The sequence below is a fragment of the Vollenhovia emeryi genome, unplaced genomic scaffold (genome assembly GCF_000949405.1).
Source record: "Vollenhovia emeryi isolate VEMERY1.0 unplaced genomic scaffold, V.emery_V1.0 DF939141.1, whole genome shotgun sequence".
Classification (NCBI taxonomy): domain Eukaryota; kingdom Metazoa; phylum Arthropoda; class Insecta; order Hymenoptera; family Formicidae; genus Vollenhovia; species Vollenhovia emeryi.
In genome coordinates, this window is record NW_011967225.1 from 1,849,533 (window position 1) to 1,869,615 (window position 20,083).

Genomic DNA, 20,083 nt, shown 5'->3' on the forward strand with positions numbered 1-20,083 from the left:
AAATCTTATCAAAGATGAGCTGGGAGACATTACGATGCTTTTCCACTGTTGCGGTTTGCCCAGTCCACGTGCATTAATACAAGAATCCGAAGTGAGAGACACCATGGACGTGTCGGTCATCAGTCACTTTTGGGTGAGCACGTTTCCGATGTACGTACATCTCGATATAAACGTCTCGGTGTAGTGATCAATGTCGTTTGTTTCACAGCTCTTGGATTCGGTTCTGCCGTGTATGCGGCATGCTGGTAAAGGCCACATCACGATCCTGTCGTCCGTCGCCGGTCTGTCCAACGGGTCGAGTGATCGAGGAACCCGGGTTCCCTTGGCCACCGCGCAGTTCGCGGTCCAGGGATTGGCAGAATCCTTGCACATGGAATTAAGACATTCAAACAGCAACATCGCCGTTTCGCTGGTTCACATCTATCCGTTTATCGTTGGAACAGAAGTCGCGAAAGATATACGTTTTAGGTGATATGTTTGTAGAGTGTACACTTAATTCTTTTTCATTTCTTTTGTAATTAAACCGTTTGCTACGGTGTCCTCATTTCTGAAAGACGCGTCTTGCAGAATACCGAGTTACTTTGGTACGATGCCTGCCGCAGAAGCCGCTAGACGAATCTTGGACGGCGTTCGTCGAAACTACGCAGAGTTCAGTGTGCCGGGATATCTACTTTATCTCGGACATGTACTTAGGTATTTTCGCTACTCATTTCTTTATTCGTACGTGAGCTAATAGAGGACCTAACAAGCTTCTTACGTTTTCAGAATTCTTCCAAAAAAGGCATCCTTTATGTTACGTGATTTGTTAGACACTGGCGTTGACTTTGCATAATGTTACACGTAAACATATCTTATAATGTGCAGATATGTATATTTTATCATCTACTGTATGTACAAATCAAGATCGTATTCAAGTGTTCTCGAGGTCTCGCTTTGTAATGAGTTATTGATCTTAAAATTCTTGCTGAATAATTTCTCAGCGAGACATAGTTTCTGTTGATATTTTTACGGTCATATTGAATTGTTTTATACATACCAATATTTTATTTAATCCTTAAGAGAGAGAGAGAGAGAGAGAATGCAACAAATATGAGAATTTATATAACAAAAAATATTTTATTATCTTTTATACACTTGAAGATTATATGTTCTATCACAAAAAAGATTGTTACTTTCATATAATAGTATAATAAATGTGTACTCGCTTCTATTTTACATATATTATTTTGTTATCTTAAGCATAATTATTTTAACTTTTGATGTAAATATGATATATGTACACATACATATACGATGTAATGTTGAGACTGATCTGTAATTTAGTCTTTACGTTTAACAAAATCAATTGTATGTATTAAAATAATGTACTGTATTTCAATTAATAATCAAGTTATATTTCTGCAATAACTACAGCGCAACAGTAATTTTAAAACAGATACTTATTACAAAACAAAGTTATTTATTACAATAGGTGAGCGTAATGCACACCGAAGTGGTCGTTCACAAGTGTACTTGTAAAGAAAAAGAAGGATTCTTCTAAATGAAATAATTAAGAAAATATTTTATTTTTTATTTTCGACTGTTGCCAATTGAAGATTGGTACGACGGAGTGGTAATACGCATTTGCCGACGAGGCAAATTTCATTGTTATGCATTTAAAACGTAATGCATTTTATACGAAATAGGTTTGTTTGACAGATAAATTAGATTGTATTTGAGCTGACTTACAAAAATGACATAACTGATCTTCTCCATATATATATATATATATATATATATATATATATATATATATATATATATATATATATATACACACACACACACACACACACACGCAAATAAAAATTGGAATCCAATTAAAATCAAGATTATTCGAAAAGATTTATTTTTCAAGATTTTTCATTGATATTTTGGTATTGTTACAAATGCTAATTAAATATGAGAAGTCGGATAATATCTATATGTTTTATTAGATACCGAAATAAATGTTCAGATTATACTGAAGATCAGAAAATAACATTGATTTATAAACCTAATAATGACCGTATATGGTGTCGAATCATTTATAAAAAACAATATGTATTGAGAAATTACCCTAACTACTACAGACTACTGTCTGTCTAATTACAGACTACTGCCTGTAAATGTTATTTTAAATTAAATTATATATAATTTTATTTCTTTCACTTGCACACTTAGCGCTAAATATTAGCCGATTTAAATCCATACTTAGCGCCAAATAGAGATATAAATATGGACTGTCAGCAACGCAAAAAAAAATTTACTGTACAGTTATAATGCCGCACAGTAATAATGTACAGTTATAATTTATTAAAATACCCGACAAACGATGCTTCTGATCTTAACACTGGAATGACTTTATGCTAATCTAAACCGGGAGGGGCTGGTTCCGAAAGATCAATTTCCATTGTATCTGGTTTTTGATCATTCGAATAATCATCAGGTGGTGCCTGAAAGAAATTGACGGAAGAGATATTTTTTCAAGAAAATACAGCATATATTTATTTTAAAGAATTATGTTATAAAGATAGGGCTCAAAAAATCACTTCATTATATACAGGCATCTTTACTCACAATATCAAATTCATCGTGCATGTCACAGGGCACTTTACCCTGTATGACATCCATTATTGATTGTGGAATGTGTGCTTTCTGAAAAAAAAAAAAAAACAATTATACAAAATTAAATCATGACAGAGTATTAATATCATTCATAAAGTCTTACTACATTTAACATCACCTTTTTAGTTCAGAATTTTATTTTAATATTTATTTGTTTAAAAATGGAGAGAGAGAGAGAGAGAGAGGGGGGGGGGGGAGAGAGAGTTCTGTCATATTCGATACAAACTATATAATAAAACTATACTTTAAAATGCGCCTACGAAATTACCTGATTCTCGGCAAAAGCTTCAACATGAGCTAGTAAAGGAGCACGTAAATTGCTCGCCATTCGGAGTGCCTCCGCTAACTGTGCCGGTGGTAACTGCAAAATAACAGCGAAACTTTGCGGCTGCGTGCGTTCGCAGCACTTGACGAAACCTTCCCACACTTTCGGCTGTTTCCACACTTGCTTCAGAATCAGACGTTGTAGTATGTTCATAACGAACCCACTTAGCCTGGGGTAAAGTGCCAGACTTTGTATGACTGTGCGCATCAATAATGTCGGTAAAGGCGTCATCTCCATGAGGTGTTGCATCACAACGGCGACTGTTTCCTGCGTGTACGCTTGTTTCTCAGCGAAACAAAGAGACGTTGCTGCAAACGTAAGATGAAATATTCGTATAATTTACGTTGACAAGATTTCCCTCGAGTGATACAAATAGATACTTCACACAGAATAATCTACCTTTAATGACGGTCTTTAATTCAGCCTTGCTTGGATCTATATTATGTAGAGCTATCAATAATTCCGCAGGCGTAATAGGCGACGTATGAGGTACCCCGCTGTCGTTATTATGTGTTCCGAGTAATCTATTAAACACCTGGGAAAAAAAAACAGATTTCTTGCGTTTCAATCGCATTTAAGATAGCGAATAAAGTACTTTCAAGTAGTATTTTAACCGTATTAACCTCTTTTACGACGATAGGATTTAATTTTATTAATTTTGGTAATGCGGCGATCACTTCTTTCTTTGTCAGTCCATTCAGAACAGGTATTAAAAATCTGACATCGGAGACTCTAGTCTGATATAACTCGCGTACCCTGGCTACCAACTCTGCGCTTGGGGCAGCTGCGTACACAAATACCACAATATAAAACAATGGAAAAGAACAGATTGATAAAGTTACATATTTCGAAGCAACAATAACGTACATTTCTCCGTAAGGATATGTATGATCCTTGTGACTAAAGTTTCAGACCCTTTTGGACAGTTTTCAACAAGTGCGAGCAGTTGCGGGCTACCCATACCCAGAGATCTCACTGGCCCTTCCACCAGTCTTAACACAATACGTTTCACATCTGCTCCCATTGACGTATATACTCTAGCCAATCTGAAATTAATTGAGTATACAATTATGTGAACACACAGTACGGTATTTTCACACAAATATATCTTACATGTATTGTATATATATATAATAAAAAAAGGTTTCATCACACTCACTCGTGAATGAGATCTTGATGTTCGCTGAGAAGAGCAAGATATAATCCCAGGCAGGCACGTGTAGTCGATTCGGTCCACAGACTCTCGATTTGCGGTCTGCCTCTGTCCTGCCCGAAAACAATCTCCGGTGGATTATGAAGGCGCAAAAATCCTAAATACAGAACTGCATATTCCTCGATCAGTTTACTTAAGTCTGCTCGGCTGTATAACTGACAGACCAATTGTATTGCAGCCTCCCGTATCTATTTATTAAAGTGTATTGTAATTTTACTTTCTGTAGCACCAACACGTACATATTTGGAGCACATCGTATGCCATATGATTTTTAATCCTACCGTATTGTTTTCATGTCCGGTGTGGCATAACAAAACGTTTAAAAATACCAGTTGTTTCGTTGGTCTACGCACTACCATTTCTTTCAAAAGCTGCAATGGCACGAGACCTCTAGTCTCATCAGACGACACCAGTTTTAAAGCGTCTACAGCTTCCTCTGTTATTAACGGGGCTTCCAGATAAAGTCTTTCATACATGAAAAGAAAATATTATGCAACAAGTCAGATTTTTATATTTTTAGAGTTCATTCTATTTATACTTTCATTCTTTAATTTGATATTACCTTGATAACAGAGTATCGCGATCTTTGCCCTGAATCAAGTCAATAGCTGAAACCAAAGTGCACAATAAGAAATTATATGCCTGATGTGGGGCTTCTTGTGGTTTTGTACACAACGTAGTGCGCCTTTGAAATCCCTGTAGCAACGCATACTCTTCATATAGCCAACCTAGCGCTAAATCTAGTCGATTTCGCATGTCATCGGTAATATAACGCAGCACAGCTTCTTTAATGTAAGGATTGAAGGTGGCCGCTAGCGTAGTCAGAATTTTGGATCTGTAGCGCAGCATAAAGAGACGAATTAAAGATAAGCATCGTATATTAAGAATCCTTATACGTATAATAATTTATGCTTCGTACCTTACAGCAGCTACGCCACCAAGAACCGCAGTCTTTTCTGAAAGTAATATCCTATTGACTGCCATCAGTAACATTCGTTCTTTAATCTCTTTCGGAAGTGGTTTTGTCACTTCAACTAATTTCAACGCCTTCAAACGATTTCTGGCTTTTGCCAGAGATTTTTCATGAGCCTCCAACGACGCTTTCGCCTCCTTCTCTTTCTCCCGATCTTTTTCACGTTTACGCTCCCGCTTTGCCTCGGCTACGCTAATGGTGGGATTCTTAATTAGGTCTTCCATCACGGCATCCTCTTCCTTATCTTTTTTGCTCTTTTTTGCTTTAGTCTGTTTGATTTGTGCCGCTAAAAGTCTGGCAATTGTTTGACGTTGTATATTAATATCAGTAGTTGCCGTGGGTTGATATTCTCTTTGAAAAATTGTCGTCATAGTATCCGGGACCCATGCCTATTAAATGTTCAATTGTTCATTAATGCATCTTACACACAATTTAAAGTTTACTTTACGACATAAATTAATGTATAATTTGTGATCGTACCATACTGTCCATCACTAAATCTGTTGCAATCTCTACACTGAGTCTTTCAGAAATAAAATTTTCAGACAGTTCAATCAAGTCTGGTAATTTAGGCGCCGGGACAGGACTCGGTGCTGCTTCTGCTTCATCGGGTATTAAAGTCACTTCAATTTTTGGCCGTTTCGCAGCAGTAGCAGCCGCTATCTCCTTTGTATACATAAATAAATTTTTAAGGATTATGTACAACTAGAAATGTATTTACTTGAAGTTTATATATATATATATATATACCTGTTGACGCTTTTTCATCCGACGGACGTCTTCCGGTTTTGGATAAGCTTTAATAATTTCCTGTTCTTTCGCTCCAAGCTGAGTCAGCTGTTTAGCTATGGTCGAAGCAAACTCTATGCTAGCAGGGTGTTTCATCAAACCGAGAAGAGTAAGTTTCAATTGTTTTTGCACACTGGTTACTTGAGAATCGGACAGCGTCGGTGGTAGATCGTGTTGCAACCTTTGTAAAGCTGCGCGATACAAAATAAATATTAAATCTTACAGAAAGTGGACAGATGAAACATCACCGTACAATATACGCGTGAAAGCATACCTTGAATTACATTTGGCATAAATTGTGGTCTCATTTTAGCGATTAACGCCAAGGATCCCATGCACGTCATTAAGTTAACGCTGCTGACATGTGGAGACCCGTGAAACTTGATCAGCAAATCCATAACGTGATTCGCCTCTTCTTCCAATTTCCGTCTGCGTGCTATTTTCAACGTTAGCGGAATATCCTCGAGAGAGAAGTCATCGGTCTTCTTCGGGCTGTCGGGATCTGGATATGTCTGTATTAATATCACGCCCTCGAGAAACTTTACGGCTTGTGTCCTTATTCTGAAATGTACAACGGCAGCGTCAAGTTCCGCGACCCCCGTGGCAAAAGGGAAAGTTCACTCTCACGAGTTTCACTCACCCATCGTTGTCGCTGTCAATCATATTTATAATTTGAACCTTGAGGGCGCTTAGCTGCGTCCATGCCAATTCCATTTCAGTTGTAACGACAGTGGCACTGGCGATCCATTTGAGAGCGACCCTGAGAATTCTGCCGCTGGCCCTGAGTGCCCGTTTAGCTACAACCGACGTTTCGTCGGACGCCAGCCTGAGGAGTATTTGAACTATGCGTGGGATCACCTCCGGATACTTTATCCTGAAAAGTCAGTTACGAGGAACATTGAACATTTGCTTCCGTCTAACAAGCGAGATCGCGCGGCGCAAGGAGATAACTGTCGACACTAACCCGGCTTCTTCGATAAATCCTGTAACAGTCTTTCTGACCTCGGCGCTTCTGTCCAACGAGAATTGTAGAATGTCGTTTAAATAGGGCTCTAACAAGTGCGGCTCCTTGTTCAACAGGAGTTCCTGCACTTTGCATATGTTTGCGATCTTAATTTCCTCAGTGGGGCCCATCGAGGCCTCGTTTAACCACTCGACGATCTGCAAGAGAGAGAATAGAGAATACTTAAAAAAAATTACATCGTCTCACGGCAGAACTCTTCACGATTATAACATTTGGATATAACGATGTGGATTATTTTTGCGGCCGATTACAACGTCGTTAATCTTATAAACCATGCTTCCTGCTCGCGACAGTTCTCGCGTAACGATACTTGGTAAAATTATTATTAAATCGTCGAAATACAATTCCTCGTCGTGCGAGGTATCGGTCTGCATTTGCAAGATCGGCGACAGATTGCCATCGACGCCCGCAAACGGCGGAAAGAGAAATGGAACGCGGGACGCGCTCGGAGGCTCGGCGTCGAGAATGCGGGCGGCTTTGCCGAAAGACGCGCGGATCGCGGGGGTAAGCGATCGCGCGCGTTCTTTTCTCCCCGACATAGGAGCGAGAAGCGGCGAGTCGTCTCGCCGCCCCCGCTGGGAGCGCGGCGCGCCGACGAGGAATCGAAATTTCGAGGTTAACGCCACTGACCAAGTCGCCCGGCGCCTTTTCCGCCTCGGATCTTCTGTGCAAGCGCGGGTCCATCGTGCTTAGACGAAGCCTAAAGCGTCGATTGCGTACGGCGTGTCGCGCGAGCGCGAGAACGCCGTGTTACGTGCCGAAACGCGTGTATTCCGAGCGTGCCACGTGCGTCGCGCGTACACGCTTCGCCCCTGCCCTCCCGCCCCTCGCCCGTCCCTGCGGCGACGGGATATTATTGCTACGGCAAATAAAGTCGAAGCCCTGCTCGCTGAGGCGTATAATATCCCGGTACGAGTATCGGCGATTTGGAGGTGTCAACAACAAATGCTCCGCGATGCGCTAAGAGTTCGATCTCGCCGCCATCTTGGCATTTTGACTGTCACGATTGCAACGATGGTTCCCCCGGCGATCGGAGGCGCAAGAATTTGAATCGTAGCCCGTGCCATCTGACGATTTACAATGCGTCCACGTATGCGTACCGCGGGCATAGTATATATGTACTTGCGGTGCCGTGAAATGGTTAACGCGCGAAGTTGCTCCGGCACCCGGAGCATATATCCAAGTATTTCGGAGTGCGCGCTTTCGATTTAAATGTTCGCGCCACAGCGTAAACTCGTCCACACTCGGCGGCGTTCGGGGAGACGCTGTTAGCGCTGAAAGCGCGCTGCTCAAACGCACCTTAAGGTAGTTATTTCGTAAAAATCATTTATGTGAGAATTGTTTGAAACTTTGACGGTTTATTCTTTACATTAACACGTGCAGAATAAGACTAAATTGACCGGCCCGAAGTTCTGAAAAAAAAAAGCTAAAGTTCGCTATGTTACACGAAATATTACGTTTGGAAGAAACTTTTGAGCATTACTGTCGCGAAACGACTATCTTAAGGGGATGCTGGAGTGCTTTTGTACTTTTGCACCTTTTTAACCTAGAAACTGTCAGTTCACGGAAACATTTGTGTAATATACAAATCAAATTTTCGCCAGGGGAGTATATGTATAGTGCTTTTTGTTCTTCGGTTTAGAGTGTTTAGACTTTCAATTGATATATTGCTCTCTCTCTCTCTCTCTCTCTCTCCCCCCCCCCCCCCTTCGAGTAGGTTCGATTCTGGATACAAAAGTTGCTTACGGCTAACTTCGGAGGGCGCCACAGACAAAAATTAATTCGGGTGAAGTGCGTCAAGTTCCAATCCGTCGCGATCCGTCGACCCTCTATAAGGTTTACATTTAAAATGTGATATCTTGCCGCGATAAGAACGGTTGATTAATAAAGAAGAAAAGGCAGACGAGATCCTCAGCGTAGAAGCCTGGCACAGATGCTGGGCGTGACGGGAGATGTCTACCGCAAGCACGACGTCGAGCTTTCACGAGGAGGTCGTCAGCGAGGCATCGCTGACGGGTTCCCGCACGCTGAAGATTCTATGTATGGGACGCGTCTGTCTCGACATCGTTCAAATGTGTGTGCTATTTCCCGAGGAGGATTCCACACGAAGGTCAGTGACGTCACGTCGTCGCTCGTCGTCGCGTTTCTTCGCGCTTGTTTCCGCGGTCAATTCGAATGTGCTTGCCGCGCGGCGTGTTGATCCGCCGGCGAATAGATCATCCGGCTAGCCTTCCGTGTCGTAAGAGGCGACTAATATGGCCCAGGGGACAAGCGGCAGTAAAGGCAGAGCGGAGAGAAGATAAGAATGTAGGGAGGATAGTACGAAAGGAACAGCTAAGAGAACGGAGTACGCTATAGGCAAGGTTGGGAAAGTTACTTTGTAAATGTAACTCCCCTGATAGCACATAAGTCTCAGTTATGTTGCAGTTATGTTGCAAAGACGTTTCAATGTCTTTGCAACATAACTGCAACATAACTGAGACATAACTGAGACTTGTTGCGCTATCAGGGTCGTTACCGTTACCGTTACTAAAAGAACTAACGAGTCGTTACTATTTCCGTTACTTTTTTCTTGACATTAGTATAATTGAATACAAGTTTCTGCGGTAAATATAAACAGAAGGTATAAGTAAAATTATATCCTCCAGTAAAAGAATAAGGTTAGTATAAGGACCAAAATTTTCTTACCAAATTTTACCAAAATGACTTATTAACTTTTAAACTTTTTCCTCTCCCCAGTTAACCAATTTAATTTAAATTTGGGATGTAAACAGCTTGCAATTATAAAATCTTTTCTTTCAAACGTTGTCGAGAATCTTAAATATAGCAACGGAATATTTTTATAACAACTCGCAAATGCCGTTTATTACTTAAAATCAGTAAATATTTATAATAATAATAATAAATAATAATAAAAAATAGTTATAATAAATATACTGATAAATTACCTTTTATCTAAACCCATTAGAACTACAGGCAAGTAGCAATCATATTAAGGATTACTGAACTGCTTTGTTTTCTGAACGCAACTAGTGAAAAGTTCACGTGCGGTAAAGTAACGACAAAAGTAACTACTAAAATCGTTATCGTTACCGACAAAATGCAACTACGTTACCGTGATGTATATGCATATATTTAATTAATTTGATCATAAATGATTTAATTCATGAACTGCGAATGGAAATATCTCGGTCTATATGTCGAAAAAGCGAAATTTAAATTTTATTTTTTATAAAAGACAAAATAAAAAGAAAGACATATAGGTAAGCTAATTATAATTTAAAGGCGAATTTAATTGCAGTATCACTAGTCTGTTATCAGAAAAATGCTCAAGTCAACAGTTTTCTTGAACTTTGACCGTAGGTATCTCTGTACATTTTGTACACGCCGGCAAATATATTTTTATGATTTGACTGATATTTATGTAACACTATAAAATATGCGTAAAACAATTTGAACATATTATGAAATATAATTCCTTTGAGAAATGTTAAATATTTTCTAGCGTTATTTTCACTTTTATACAATTGAAATCAATTAATTTTAAGAACAATTGAAGAGGTGGATCGCCAGTTAATAAAAAACAAATTTTAAAGGTAGTAATTTCTCGTCAAAATCTCATGAAAGTTTTCGCGTAATTTTGTCGTCTTTTGAAATTGTTTAAAGAAGTATTTTACGATTGTGAAAATTTTTGTTCATGTACATACACGTCGAGTTTATAATTTTTATTTAGACATTTCTAATTCCTTGTTTTAACATAATTTTCTAGGTCTACTGATTATAGATGGCAAAGGGGAGGCAATGCGTCCAATACTTGCACTGTGTTATCATTAATAGGGCAACCGTGTGAGTTATTGGCTTGCTTGAGCGCAGACGAGCATATTAATTTTCTGCAAAATGATCTCCGCAAATATAAAATTGATTACTCTCATTGCCCTGTGATAAAAAACATCGGGTGTCCTGTTGCAACGATTATACTGAATTCAAGCACTGGATCACGCACAATTGTGTATCACAATCAAGGCTTACCCGAGTTGACACTAAAGAATTTCCAGCAACTTAATTTAGAGGAATACAGCTGGATTCATTTCGAGGTGCGTCTCGTGATGTAGGAAATAATTCTGTGACAAGGCAATGGACAAGGAAATATATAATATTCTGTTTTCAGGGAAGGCATATAGATGAAGTGCTACTTATTATTCAATATATAGAGAATTATAATAAATCATTAAATAACATGCCTGATCGCATGCCAATTACAATTAGCGTAGAATTAGAAAGTCCCAGATCGGGTGCCAGATTACTGGATCTATTACCGTACGTCGACGTAGCATTTATAGCAAAAGAATTCGCCAAAAATCTGGGTCTTAATAATAAGAGCGAGGTGATGCGCAACATCGGCCAAAACGCTAAGTAGGGAATATACCAATTAAGCTATAATTAATATAAAAGACGTGTCAACATGACATTTTGTTATACAAGAGTTAACTTATATGTTGTTTTAGAGGAGCCATTATTTGTGCTTGGGCAGAGGAAGGTGCAATCGCTCGTACCCCGTGCGGCGCAATAGTACAATCGCCAGCTTTCCCACCTGAAAAAGTGATTGATACTTTAGGTGCCGGTGATACATTCAATGCAGCTGCCATGTACTATTTGAACAAAAGCAAAGTTGAGTTTATGCACAAATGTAAAGAACAGGCAGCTTGTACAAATAACACCACTCAAATAAAGGATGACATTGTTGATAATGGCACTGCAGTAAAACGAGATATGACGGAAAATTTAAATCTAGAAAGTTTGAGATATCGTCGATTGAAATTTATTACTGAAACAGTTCTGCAGAAGGCTATCAAATTTGCGTGCTGCATTGCTGGTGCAAAAGTAGGTTTGAGAGGATACGATAATCTTGATATAATTTCCAGTGATATTTTAAAACTGGATTCTTTAGAACATTAGAATATATCTATATATCTATATGACTATATCTATACAAATTTATTACTATGATAAGAACAATGTACATATACATATATAAAACATATAAAACATAAAACACATTTCAATAAACTATAATATTAATAATGTAATTACAGAAGAACTTGCAACATGATTATAATGTGTTTTCTTATAAGTTTCTTTTTTCTTACAAATCATTGAAATTCCATAAAACTTAATTGCAAAACTATAATGCAAATTAATTAAATTAACACATGAATCACTAAAACCTATTATAATAATTTGTGCATTTTCGGATAAAATTCTGAAATCAAAATTGTATAAGGTCAATCTATATTTTAATTACATAATTAATGTAAAATAATACAAGGTGGAAAATGGCGATGCAATAGTAAAATACATTGTGAAATTTCTTACCAAGTTTCTAACAAAGTTCTGAAATACTTTAAAGTGTTTTTTTAGTCCTCTGGATCAACACGAAGACCAACGAAATCTATCACGCACTCTAATGCTTTGTCGGGTAAATGTCTGAAATAAAAAATATAATTTTATCATAGAGATAGAAATAATAAATGTTGAGGAAATATATAATATAAGAATTATATTTTTTCTAGACATAAAAAGTACAGTAACATTCACAATTACCAATATATTTACGGTTGTGCATTTGAAAATACAGTGCGTAGAACGTGATTAAAGTTTTATTTTTAGATATTGACATAGCTTACATTATGGACGTAAAAAATATCTGGACAGAGCGTTAAGTACCCTTTTAGACGCGGGGAGTAGTTCCTGAGGGGAGAGAGGTTCACAGTCGCGTTCATCTATGCTTCAGATTTAGCGTCTATTTTCACGTTGCACGACGTTAACTGACACATTACAACACATTCCGTGAAATTACCCGCTACCCAGTGAGAAATGATTCGTCGATCGACGTCGAAACGATGTTGAATCGACATCGACACCGTCGAATTGACGTCGATTCGACATCATTTCGACATCGATCGACGAATCATTTCTCACTGGGTATTATTCTTACGAATATTACACTAAAAAAAATAAATAAATGCCGGATTGGGCTAAAGGCGGTAAAAGAGAAATAAAGCTATTGTGAGAAATAAAGTTTCCTTCGTTTTAAGTTTAAATAGATCATATCTCCGTAAAATTATCCGTCACCGCCATCTTACATGCCTCATCCATGTTAATATACATTTCATGCCTCTCACCCTTTGTGCTTTAACCCCGCAGTTTTGCGCTCTGTCCAGATATTTTTTACGATCATGATTTACATACCTTACAATCTTCAAAAGGGACAGCCAAACTGACGGTACGCTTTTGATTTTATAATTTCGTCTTTGCGCGTCGATTATTGACGAAGCCGCGTTTCGGGGTAGAAGCTCTCCCATTATAAGTGGAAACCTATACCGTAAATAAAATTTATTCGTTTACCATTGATAACTGCAATAAATATCTACTACTATACATATCTACTACTATAAATATGCTATTAATCAAATAACATTATCATTGTCGATACCATGTCTGAAATAATTCTACAAAATTCTACAAAAACATGAAAATGCTGCAATTGGAACACTTTTGTTAATTATTGTAATATTCTACAAGTAGTACGCAGATGTTTTAATTCTTTAAGATTTTGTTGTTTCTCAAATTTTTCAAACTAGTAAAGTTTTGTACTGATTTTTACAAAATTGTGCATTTTCATGAAATACTACTTGCAATAATGTCTTGATTTGAAAACGTTGTAATTTGTGGTACTATTTCGTAGATATATTTACAAAATAATAAATTTTTCAACGAAGAAATAAAAATTTCTCCTTTCTATTTCAAGTCAATTTTGTGCAGTTATTTATAGAAAATTTTTCTGCTAGGGTATAAAAAATCTATTAAAAAACGAATACTATTAAAATATAAATTAAATTTTGTCAAATGAATTTGGCAATATATAAAAAGAATAGTCTACGCGTGAGATATTATAAACCATTTGTTCCAATTGTGTATTGTTGTAACATTACCTTATGATTAGATTTTTAACAATTCCGGTACGTACGAAGTAACAACAAACAGTGGTAAATTTAACAGAGCTTTTTCCGTTACTCAGCATACGTAGTTCCTCAGACGTAGCTTCCATCATTGCTGCGATACATACATCAATACGTTAGAAAAATGTCTACATTTACATATATATGTATATGTATATATGTACATATAAATATACATACTATCCTAGTAGCACAGTGCATTGGTTAAACATTAGCCCAACACAACCAAATATTAGGCTGATGTTTAACCAACGTTCAGTCAATGCCCTGTGCTACTAGGGTTTAGTTATTTTATGTGTGTGTGCGTGCGTGCGCGCGCGTACATAGTGATCTTCATACATACACCTTATATTCATTCATATTATATACTCTGTCAGTTCATCTCACTACTCGTTTTCCTACTTTTGTTGCAATTTATGGCATATTATGCGTTGCAATAAATTTATTATTATTATTATCATTATTGTATTATTAACATATAATTAATATCGTTATATACGGAATTAATTACCATTGACTGCAGATTTTGAAGGGCAGTAAACCGTTGCATAAGGAAGACCGATAAGTCCTGCTAATGACGAAAGTGCCACGACATGACCGTGATTTTTTTCGATCATACTTGGTAAGAATGCTTTTAATGTCTAAAAGTAATATCACTGTGTAAACAGCGTTTTATAAAAACTTAATGAAATACTTGTTCAAATCGCATGTGCATTATATTGAGCTTCTACCTTAGCAGCACAGTGCATTGGCCATGCATTGGTAAACATTGGCCCAATATTTGTTTATATTGAATCAATGTTTAGCCAATGCACTGTGCTACTAGGGTATGCTATATGTGTAATTTCACTTCTGAGCAGCAAGCTTATAAATGTATTTGTTTCCAAAATGACAACAGTTGCAGTAATGTTTATTTCTAATAACTTTTAGTTTCGACATATGTCTCGGCGAGAGGTACATTACTTACCCAATAATGCGCTGTCACATTGACGTCTATGCCCCGTTGAATTTCGTCGAAACTCTGATTCATGAGTGATTTAACATACACTATACCGGCATTGTTAATCAAGATAGTTACATCACCTACTTCTTCTTTTACTTTCCTTGCTACCCTGAAGATTTCTTCTCTATCCGTTATATCACATCTGTAAAACACGATCAAATTTTAACCAGTTGATACATAGTTTAAGAAGAAATGCACAAATATTAAGTTAATCGATTCGTGCTATTATTTAGGCGCTGCACATCATTTCATCAAATTGCATTGTAAAAGGTAGCATTAACTTACCGATATGCATAAACGGAGTCTATTCCCATTTTTTTTATGTCGTTCATCGTCTCGTTGTTTGTTTCTTCATTGATATCCCAACATACCACTGTTGCTCCTAACGATGCATAACCAACCGCTAATTCTTTTCCGATACCATGGCCTGCACCTGTTATCTGTGATAATGCAAATATAACATATACACCCACATAAAATTTTAAAATATGACCGTATAATTTTAATAATCTTTTAACATAATAAAATAGATTTTGTTATGTATCCCTTTTATATATGTATAATGATATCCATATTAAAAATTTCATACGAACCAAAACAATTTCACCAGCTACGCTCTTTTTCTTTATTGGGACGATGCATCTGCATATATCCTCGCAAATATAATACAGAATTTTCACAGCAAGCCATAATATCTCTACCGGAAGTAGTAAGATATTACATATTTTTGTCCCAATTGTCTGAAAATTTAGTAATTGTTTAGAAGGAGAATTTTCTATTGATTTACATAGCAATATGTGTTAATTAAGTCTTGTGTGACATGCTGGTAAAGCTTTACAAGGTACATTTAGAATATATTGATATGAGTGAATATATGTATAAGTGGTTAAAATTTGGTACAAGTGGTTTTGCGATTATTGCAATTGAGTTTCTCTGTTACATTCCAGAAACGATTAATAAAGTTTTCTAGTTGCAATAGTAGATGTACTTGAGTAGCAATTTCTGGAAGTATCTCGTATTATTATAAAAACATATTTTTTCAATTTTGGATACAGTTTCTTTACAATTTTCTAATTTTCAGAGAAAGTAATATGTATAAATTAGATTTTCAGCAACTTAGAGCTTATTAAATTCTTTTCAAAATGACCTAATATATTTTTTAATTTTGTCAGTAGACTTTCAGCAATTACTCAAAATGAGTTCCGATTGATCTCTTTCACAAGGTCGTATCACAATTTTACGCAATTTCTGGTTTTTGTGCTTAAACACCGAAAATTGCATAAAATCGAGATACGATCTTGCGAAAGAGATTAGTCGATTCGGTATTTAACAATAGGAATTTCTCTATAATATCTAAGAAGGAAACATTCCTAAGTGTCCTCCTCCGATTTGGAGGAGCTTTGAATATGTTGTTTTCCTGTTAAAAATAAGAGACCCGTATTTTTTTATACGTGCCCATGCGCACTTGTAGGGGGTGATATACCTCTGTGAAGAAAATCAGTTTTTCTCTTTGGATGCAAATATTTCCGAAACTATAAGAGATAGAAAGTGCTGTTTTTTTAAATTTAATGGCTTTAAAAATACTACAAAACGGCGAAAAAATTTTTTAATTTTTTAAATTTTGCAACATATACAGAAGCTGTTTTATACTACTACTACAACAACAACTACTACTACTACTACAGAAGCGATTTTAATTATTTCTCGAAAATGGTTTTACGAAACGCAAATTATTTTACGATGTAAGTATTTATTACAAGGAACCCAAGGAGTGCTTATGCGTGTATTTAAATGTACCTTTAAATTCGCATTTAATGCAAGTATTTGTTCTGCATTAAATGCGCATTTAACGTATATTGTGGCAACGCATTCCAAAAACAGTACCATTGATTTTTTATGCATAATTTTTCATATAAGTAAACATAATATTGAGATTTATATAATATTATATATCTCAGTATATCAAATATGCCCAAATGTCTTACACACGTATGCACAGAAAAAAAAGTCCTAAAAACTTGGTGTTACACTCATACTAACTGTAAGTCAAAAGTTACTCACTTATTTTATAAAACTTGTCATTAATGAAATGCGTACAATACATTAATTAGACATTTAAATTCGCGCATTTTGAACATACCATTAATGTTGTTTTAAGGCCAATTAATAAAACATGCATTAAAAGCATGTTATATGCGCATTGGCGCATTGAATAGGTAGTACAGAAATAGAATTTGTTTTACACACCTGATCGTCGTGACCGTCCATAATGCATGAAGATCAAAGATTAAGGTCGCCTTGAAACGATTCGATTCTGTTGAAGAAAAAGTGATCAACTGAGTCTCAGAGTACAAGGATTACGCTTTTTAACATATTTTTCTTTGAGTCCATGGTATACTTTTTTACTGCTAATGTGCTTGTTTACGCATGTCAGGGCCAATCAAGATGCAGCCATAGTATACTATAGATATCACAGTTGGACAATTTGTGTTTTCTTGGAAAAAAAATGCCGGTTAAAATTTTTAACGTCTCCGTAAGAGGCGCTAAACTACACGTACTACTACACGTTGAATGAGAGAGCAACAAAGTCCAAGATGCTGTCTCTTTCAAATACGAGAGTTGGTGAGGACTTGAAGGACGCATTCGAAAGGGGACTTTCAGATCTCGGTTTTAGCTCGGTCCGTATGAAGGCGAACCAGATAGAACATAAAACTCATAATGACTACACTGAGAGCTGCAAAACAGTGATGGTTATAACATTTTTTCTCGTTTTTAACTTTTAGTCTTTCTTACAGTATAAACCATTACGTACCATTACGTACCACTACAGTAAGCATTCTCCCAGTAATCAGTACGGATTTTACAATAACTATTACGGATTCTACAGTAATGAATATTGTAGATCAACTGATTGACTGTTACTTACTAATCCAGTATTGAATCAGTACTGTATTTCCACAATCATTACGATAAAAACCAGTAATGGTTTTGGTACAAGATTTTATTGAAAATAAAAAACTTTTTCACTAGTTTTTTTTCTAATTTTTTTATATGTGGGATTCGAACCTAAGATTTCGGATTACTAGCCTAGTACGCTAACGCTGAGCTAACTATTTATATATGTTTAATTAATTCTACCCTACTGTTAGGCTACATATTATTTACATATTATTTTAATGCTGGTGGTCAACAGTAATGGTTACGGAATTGCACATCACTCAATAATAAAATTGTTCAGTAATCATGTTTTCTTTAATACAATATCGCTTACAACTTTAGTCGTTAGATGGTATTGTATTTTTCAGCAGACATTATTTTTTTTAAGTAAGCATTTGCGTATTAAGATTAAAAGTTGAGAATGAGCAAAAATTCAGAGACTATTACTGTTTTTCGATTCTCAGTGTACATTTCCACACTGTTATTATAAGCGATATTGGGGTGGTCCAAATCGAATCCGACACCCTGTATATAATAAAAAAAGTAATAATCTATATATATATATATATATAGAATATTCGATTGAAATATTCTGAAATTCAAAATATTTGCACTCTAGAAGAATATTCATAGAACTGTGTGTGCTATCTGGGAATAAGCACAAATTAATAGATAGCCTAAGGTCCGGGTAAAGTCAAGACCACTACGCACTTTGCCCCTAAGATGCAAGTCTGCACAAAAATGGAACACACTTACTTTGTTTCTCAGTATAACTTCACCTTATTAAACTAACAGGAAAAATCTTCAGGGTTGCCAGCAATACTTAACAACATCAAATTTAGTTGACCGTACCTGGCAATTTTTATGTTAAAGCATCGCGACGTTTAGTCATGCTCAGTCAGTTCTCAAGTAAAGTTCGTGTGTAGCTAACTTCGACAAAAATCTTTCGTAGCATTATGAGATAACGATAATTCTTTCTACAGCACCAAAATACACGCGAGTCTACGTACATGACTATCTCAGATCGCTTGAAAAGGACCATATGGTCGAAACGTCGCGAGGCTTTAACATTAAAATTGCCAGATACGGTCAACTAAATTTGATGTTGTTCACTTTATTACTATATATGTATAATCCAGAGGTGTTAACTCGTGCTCCGTCTTACAACGACTATCGCTTGCAAAATTGCAACGTTTGGCATAAGCACCCCCTCCTTTTTTTTCCTGTACCTGTATCGATGTTTTACACGGGGTGTCTAAATAATTCGGCGCACTACAATATATCAAATTTTATCGAAAGAATTGCCTGGAGCGAGGACTTTTGGCCTCTCAGGTAGCAATAGTGTCCATTTGGTGTCTATAGGTTATCGCTTTAAGGTTGCCTTTAGGATTTTACCATAAGATAACCAACGTATGTCTTCAAAGTGATATCTATTTTACTGTTCTCTTAAAGGTATCTTTTGTTTATGATATCTTAACAAAGAAAAAGATTGCAATTGTTATCTGAAAGTTATCATATCTTATCTGGTAAAGGTATCTTTTTTTATGATATCTTAACAAAGAAAAAGACTGTTATTTGAAAGTTATCATATAATTTTATCTGATATCTATTTTAAAATATCGAAAAGTTATTAATTTATTGTTATCCAAAATATCTCTATGAAAGTTGTCCAGAAGATATCTTTCGATTTTATTGCAGAAAAATGTCACCAGTTAGATCTCATAACGGCTGCGTTCAGCGGAGAAAGTTGCTCATCCCAATGAGAAATGATTCGTCGATCGACGTCGAAACGACGTCGAATCGACGTCGAGACCGGCGAATTGACGTCGATTCGACATCATTTCGACGTCGATCGACGAATCATTTCTCACTGGGCAGTAAGCGCTTCGCGCTGATTGGGTTATACTTTTAGATCTGTGCTGATGTGATAGAACTATTCTTCTAGATTTTTAAAAAATAATCAAGTCGACGCAAGCGCTCGCTGAGCATTTCTCTCCGCTGAATGCGACCTTTGTAAATTCCATGGAGTCTGTATATGTAAATAAGGAGACTGGTTTTGATTACGTCACCACCCAATAAACACCAGATGACTTTTTGGAGGACTTAGAACTCATCTTTCTGGAGAGCTCGTCAAGATGTTTGTAAAGCTGTTAA

The 20,083-nt window shown here is 36.5% G+C and overlaps 4 protein-coding genes across 10 annotated transcripts in view; 2 read left to right on the forward strand and 2 right to left on the reverse strand.

Moving 5' to 3' along the window:
• Window positions 1-1,556, forward strand: part of LOC105567041 (epidermal retinol dehydrogenase 2-like) — a 4,155-nt gene extending 2,599 nt beyond the window's left edge. Inside the window, exons 4-7 of the mRNA XM_012021567.1 lie at window positions 1-133; window positions 209-468; window positions 568-693; window positions 766-1,556. The exon at window positions 1-133 is cut by the window's left edge and continues 12 nt beyond it. Of these exons, the coding sequence (XP_011876957.1) occupies window positions 1-133; window positions 209-468; window positions 568-693; window positions 766-832 (586 nt within the window). The 3' untranslated portion in view covers window positions 833-1,556. The remainder of the gene's footprint in view (window positions 134-208; window positions 469-567; window positions 694-765) is intronic.
• Window positions 1,557-1,799: 243 nt separating this feature from the next.
• On the reverse strand, window positions 1,800-7,812 carry LOC105567042 (symplekin). The gene is made up of 16 exons (XM_012021568.1): window positions 7,601-7,812; window positions 6,911-7,107; window positions 6,587-6,820; window positions 6,221-6,507; window positions 5,908-6,137; window positions 5,638-5,823; window positions 5,104-5,546; window positions 4,747-5,019; window positions 4,466-4,649; window positions 4,131-4,372; window positions 3,839-4,017; window positions 3,595-3,755; window positions 3,371-3,506; window positions 2,915-3,279; window positions 2,599-2,676; window positions 1,800-2,474 (listed from the first exon to the last, which is right to left on the reverse strand). The coding sequence occupies exons 1-16, from the start codon at window positions 7,652-7,654 to the stop codon at window positions 2,388-2,390; spliced, it is 3,336 nt and encodes a 1,111-aa protein (XP_011876958.1). The 5' UTR covers window positions 7,655-7,812; the 3' UTR covers window positions 1,800-2,387.
• Window positions 7,813-8,744: 932 nt separating this feature from the next.
• On the forward strand, window positions 8,745-11,994 carry LOC105567044 (ketohexokinase-like). The gene is made up of 4 exons (XM_012021577.1): window positions 8,745-9,080; window positions 10,740-11,064; window positions 11,139-11,383; window positions 11,476-11,994. Exons 1-4 carry the CDS (start codon window positions 8,923-8,925, stop codon window positions 11,924-11,926), a joined length of 1,179 nt encoding a protein of 392 aa, XP_011876967.1. The 5' UTR covers window positions 8,745-8,922; the 3' UTR covers window positions 11,927-11,994.
• Window positions 11,387-19,123, reverse strand: LOC105567043 (short-chain dehydrogenase/reductase family 16C member 6-like). Of its 7 annotated transcripts, none has more exons than XM_012021569.1 (11): window positions 19,051-19,113; window positions 18,686-18,751; window positions 17,240-17,306; window positions 15,586-15,732; window positions 15,278-15,432; window positions 14,957-15,134; window positions 14,501-14,630; window positions 13,963-14,083; window positions 13,220-13,345; window positions 12,344-12,454; window positions 11,387-11,561 (listed from the first exon to the last, which is right to left on the reverse strand). In XM_012021569.1, the coding sequence occupies exons 3-10, from the start codon at window positions 17,258-17,260 to the stop codon at window positions 12,385-12,387; spliced, it is 948 nt and encodes a 315-aa protein (XP_011876959.1). In that variant the 5' UTR covers window positions 17,261-17,306; window positions 18,686-18,751; window positions 19,051-19,113; the 3' UTR covers window positions 11,387-11,561; window positions 12,344-12,384. The 7 variants fall into 7 exon arrangements, with proteins under 7 accessions (XP_011876959.1, XP_011876963.1, XP_011876961.1 ...); XM_012021573.1 differs by having other exon boundaries at window positions 18,709-18,751; window positions 19,051-19,099; XM_012021571.1 differs by having other exon boundaries at window positions 18,686-18,781; window positions 19,051-19,078.
• Between the last annotated feature and the right edge of the window lie 960 nt (window positions 19,124-20,083).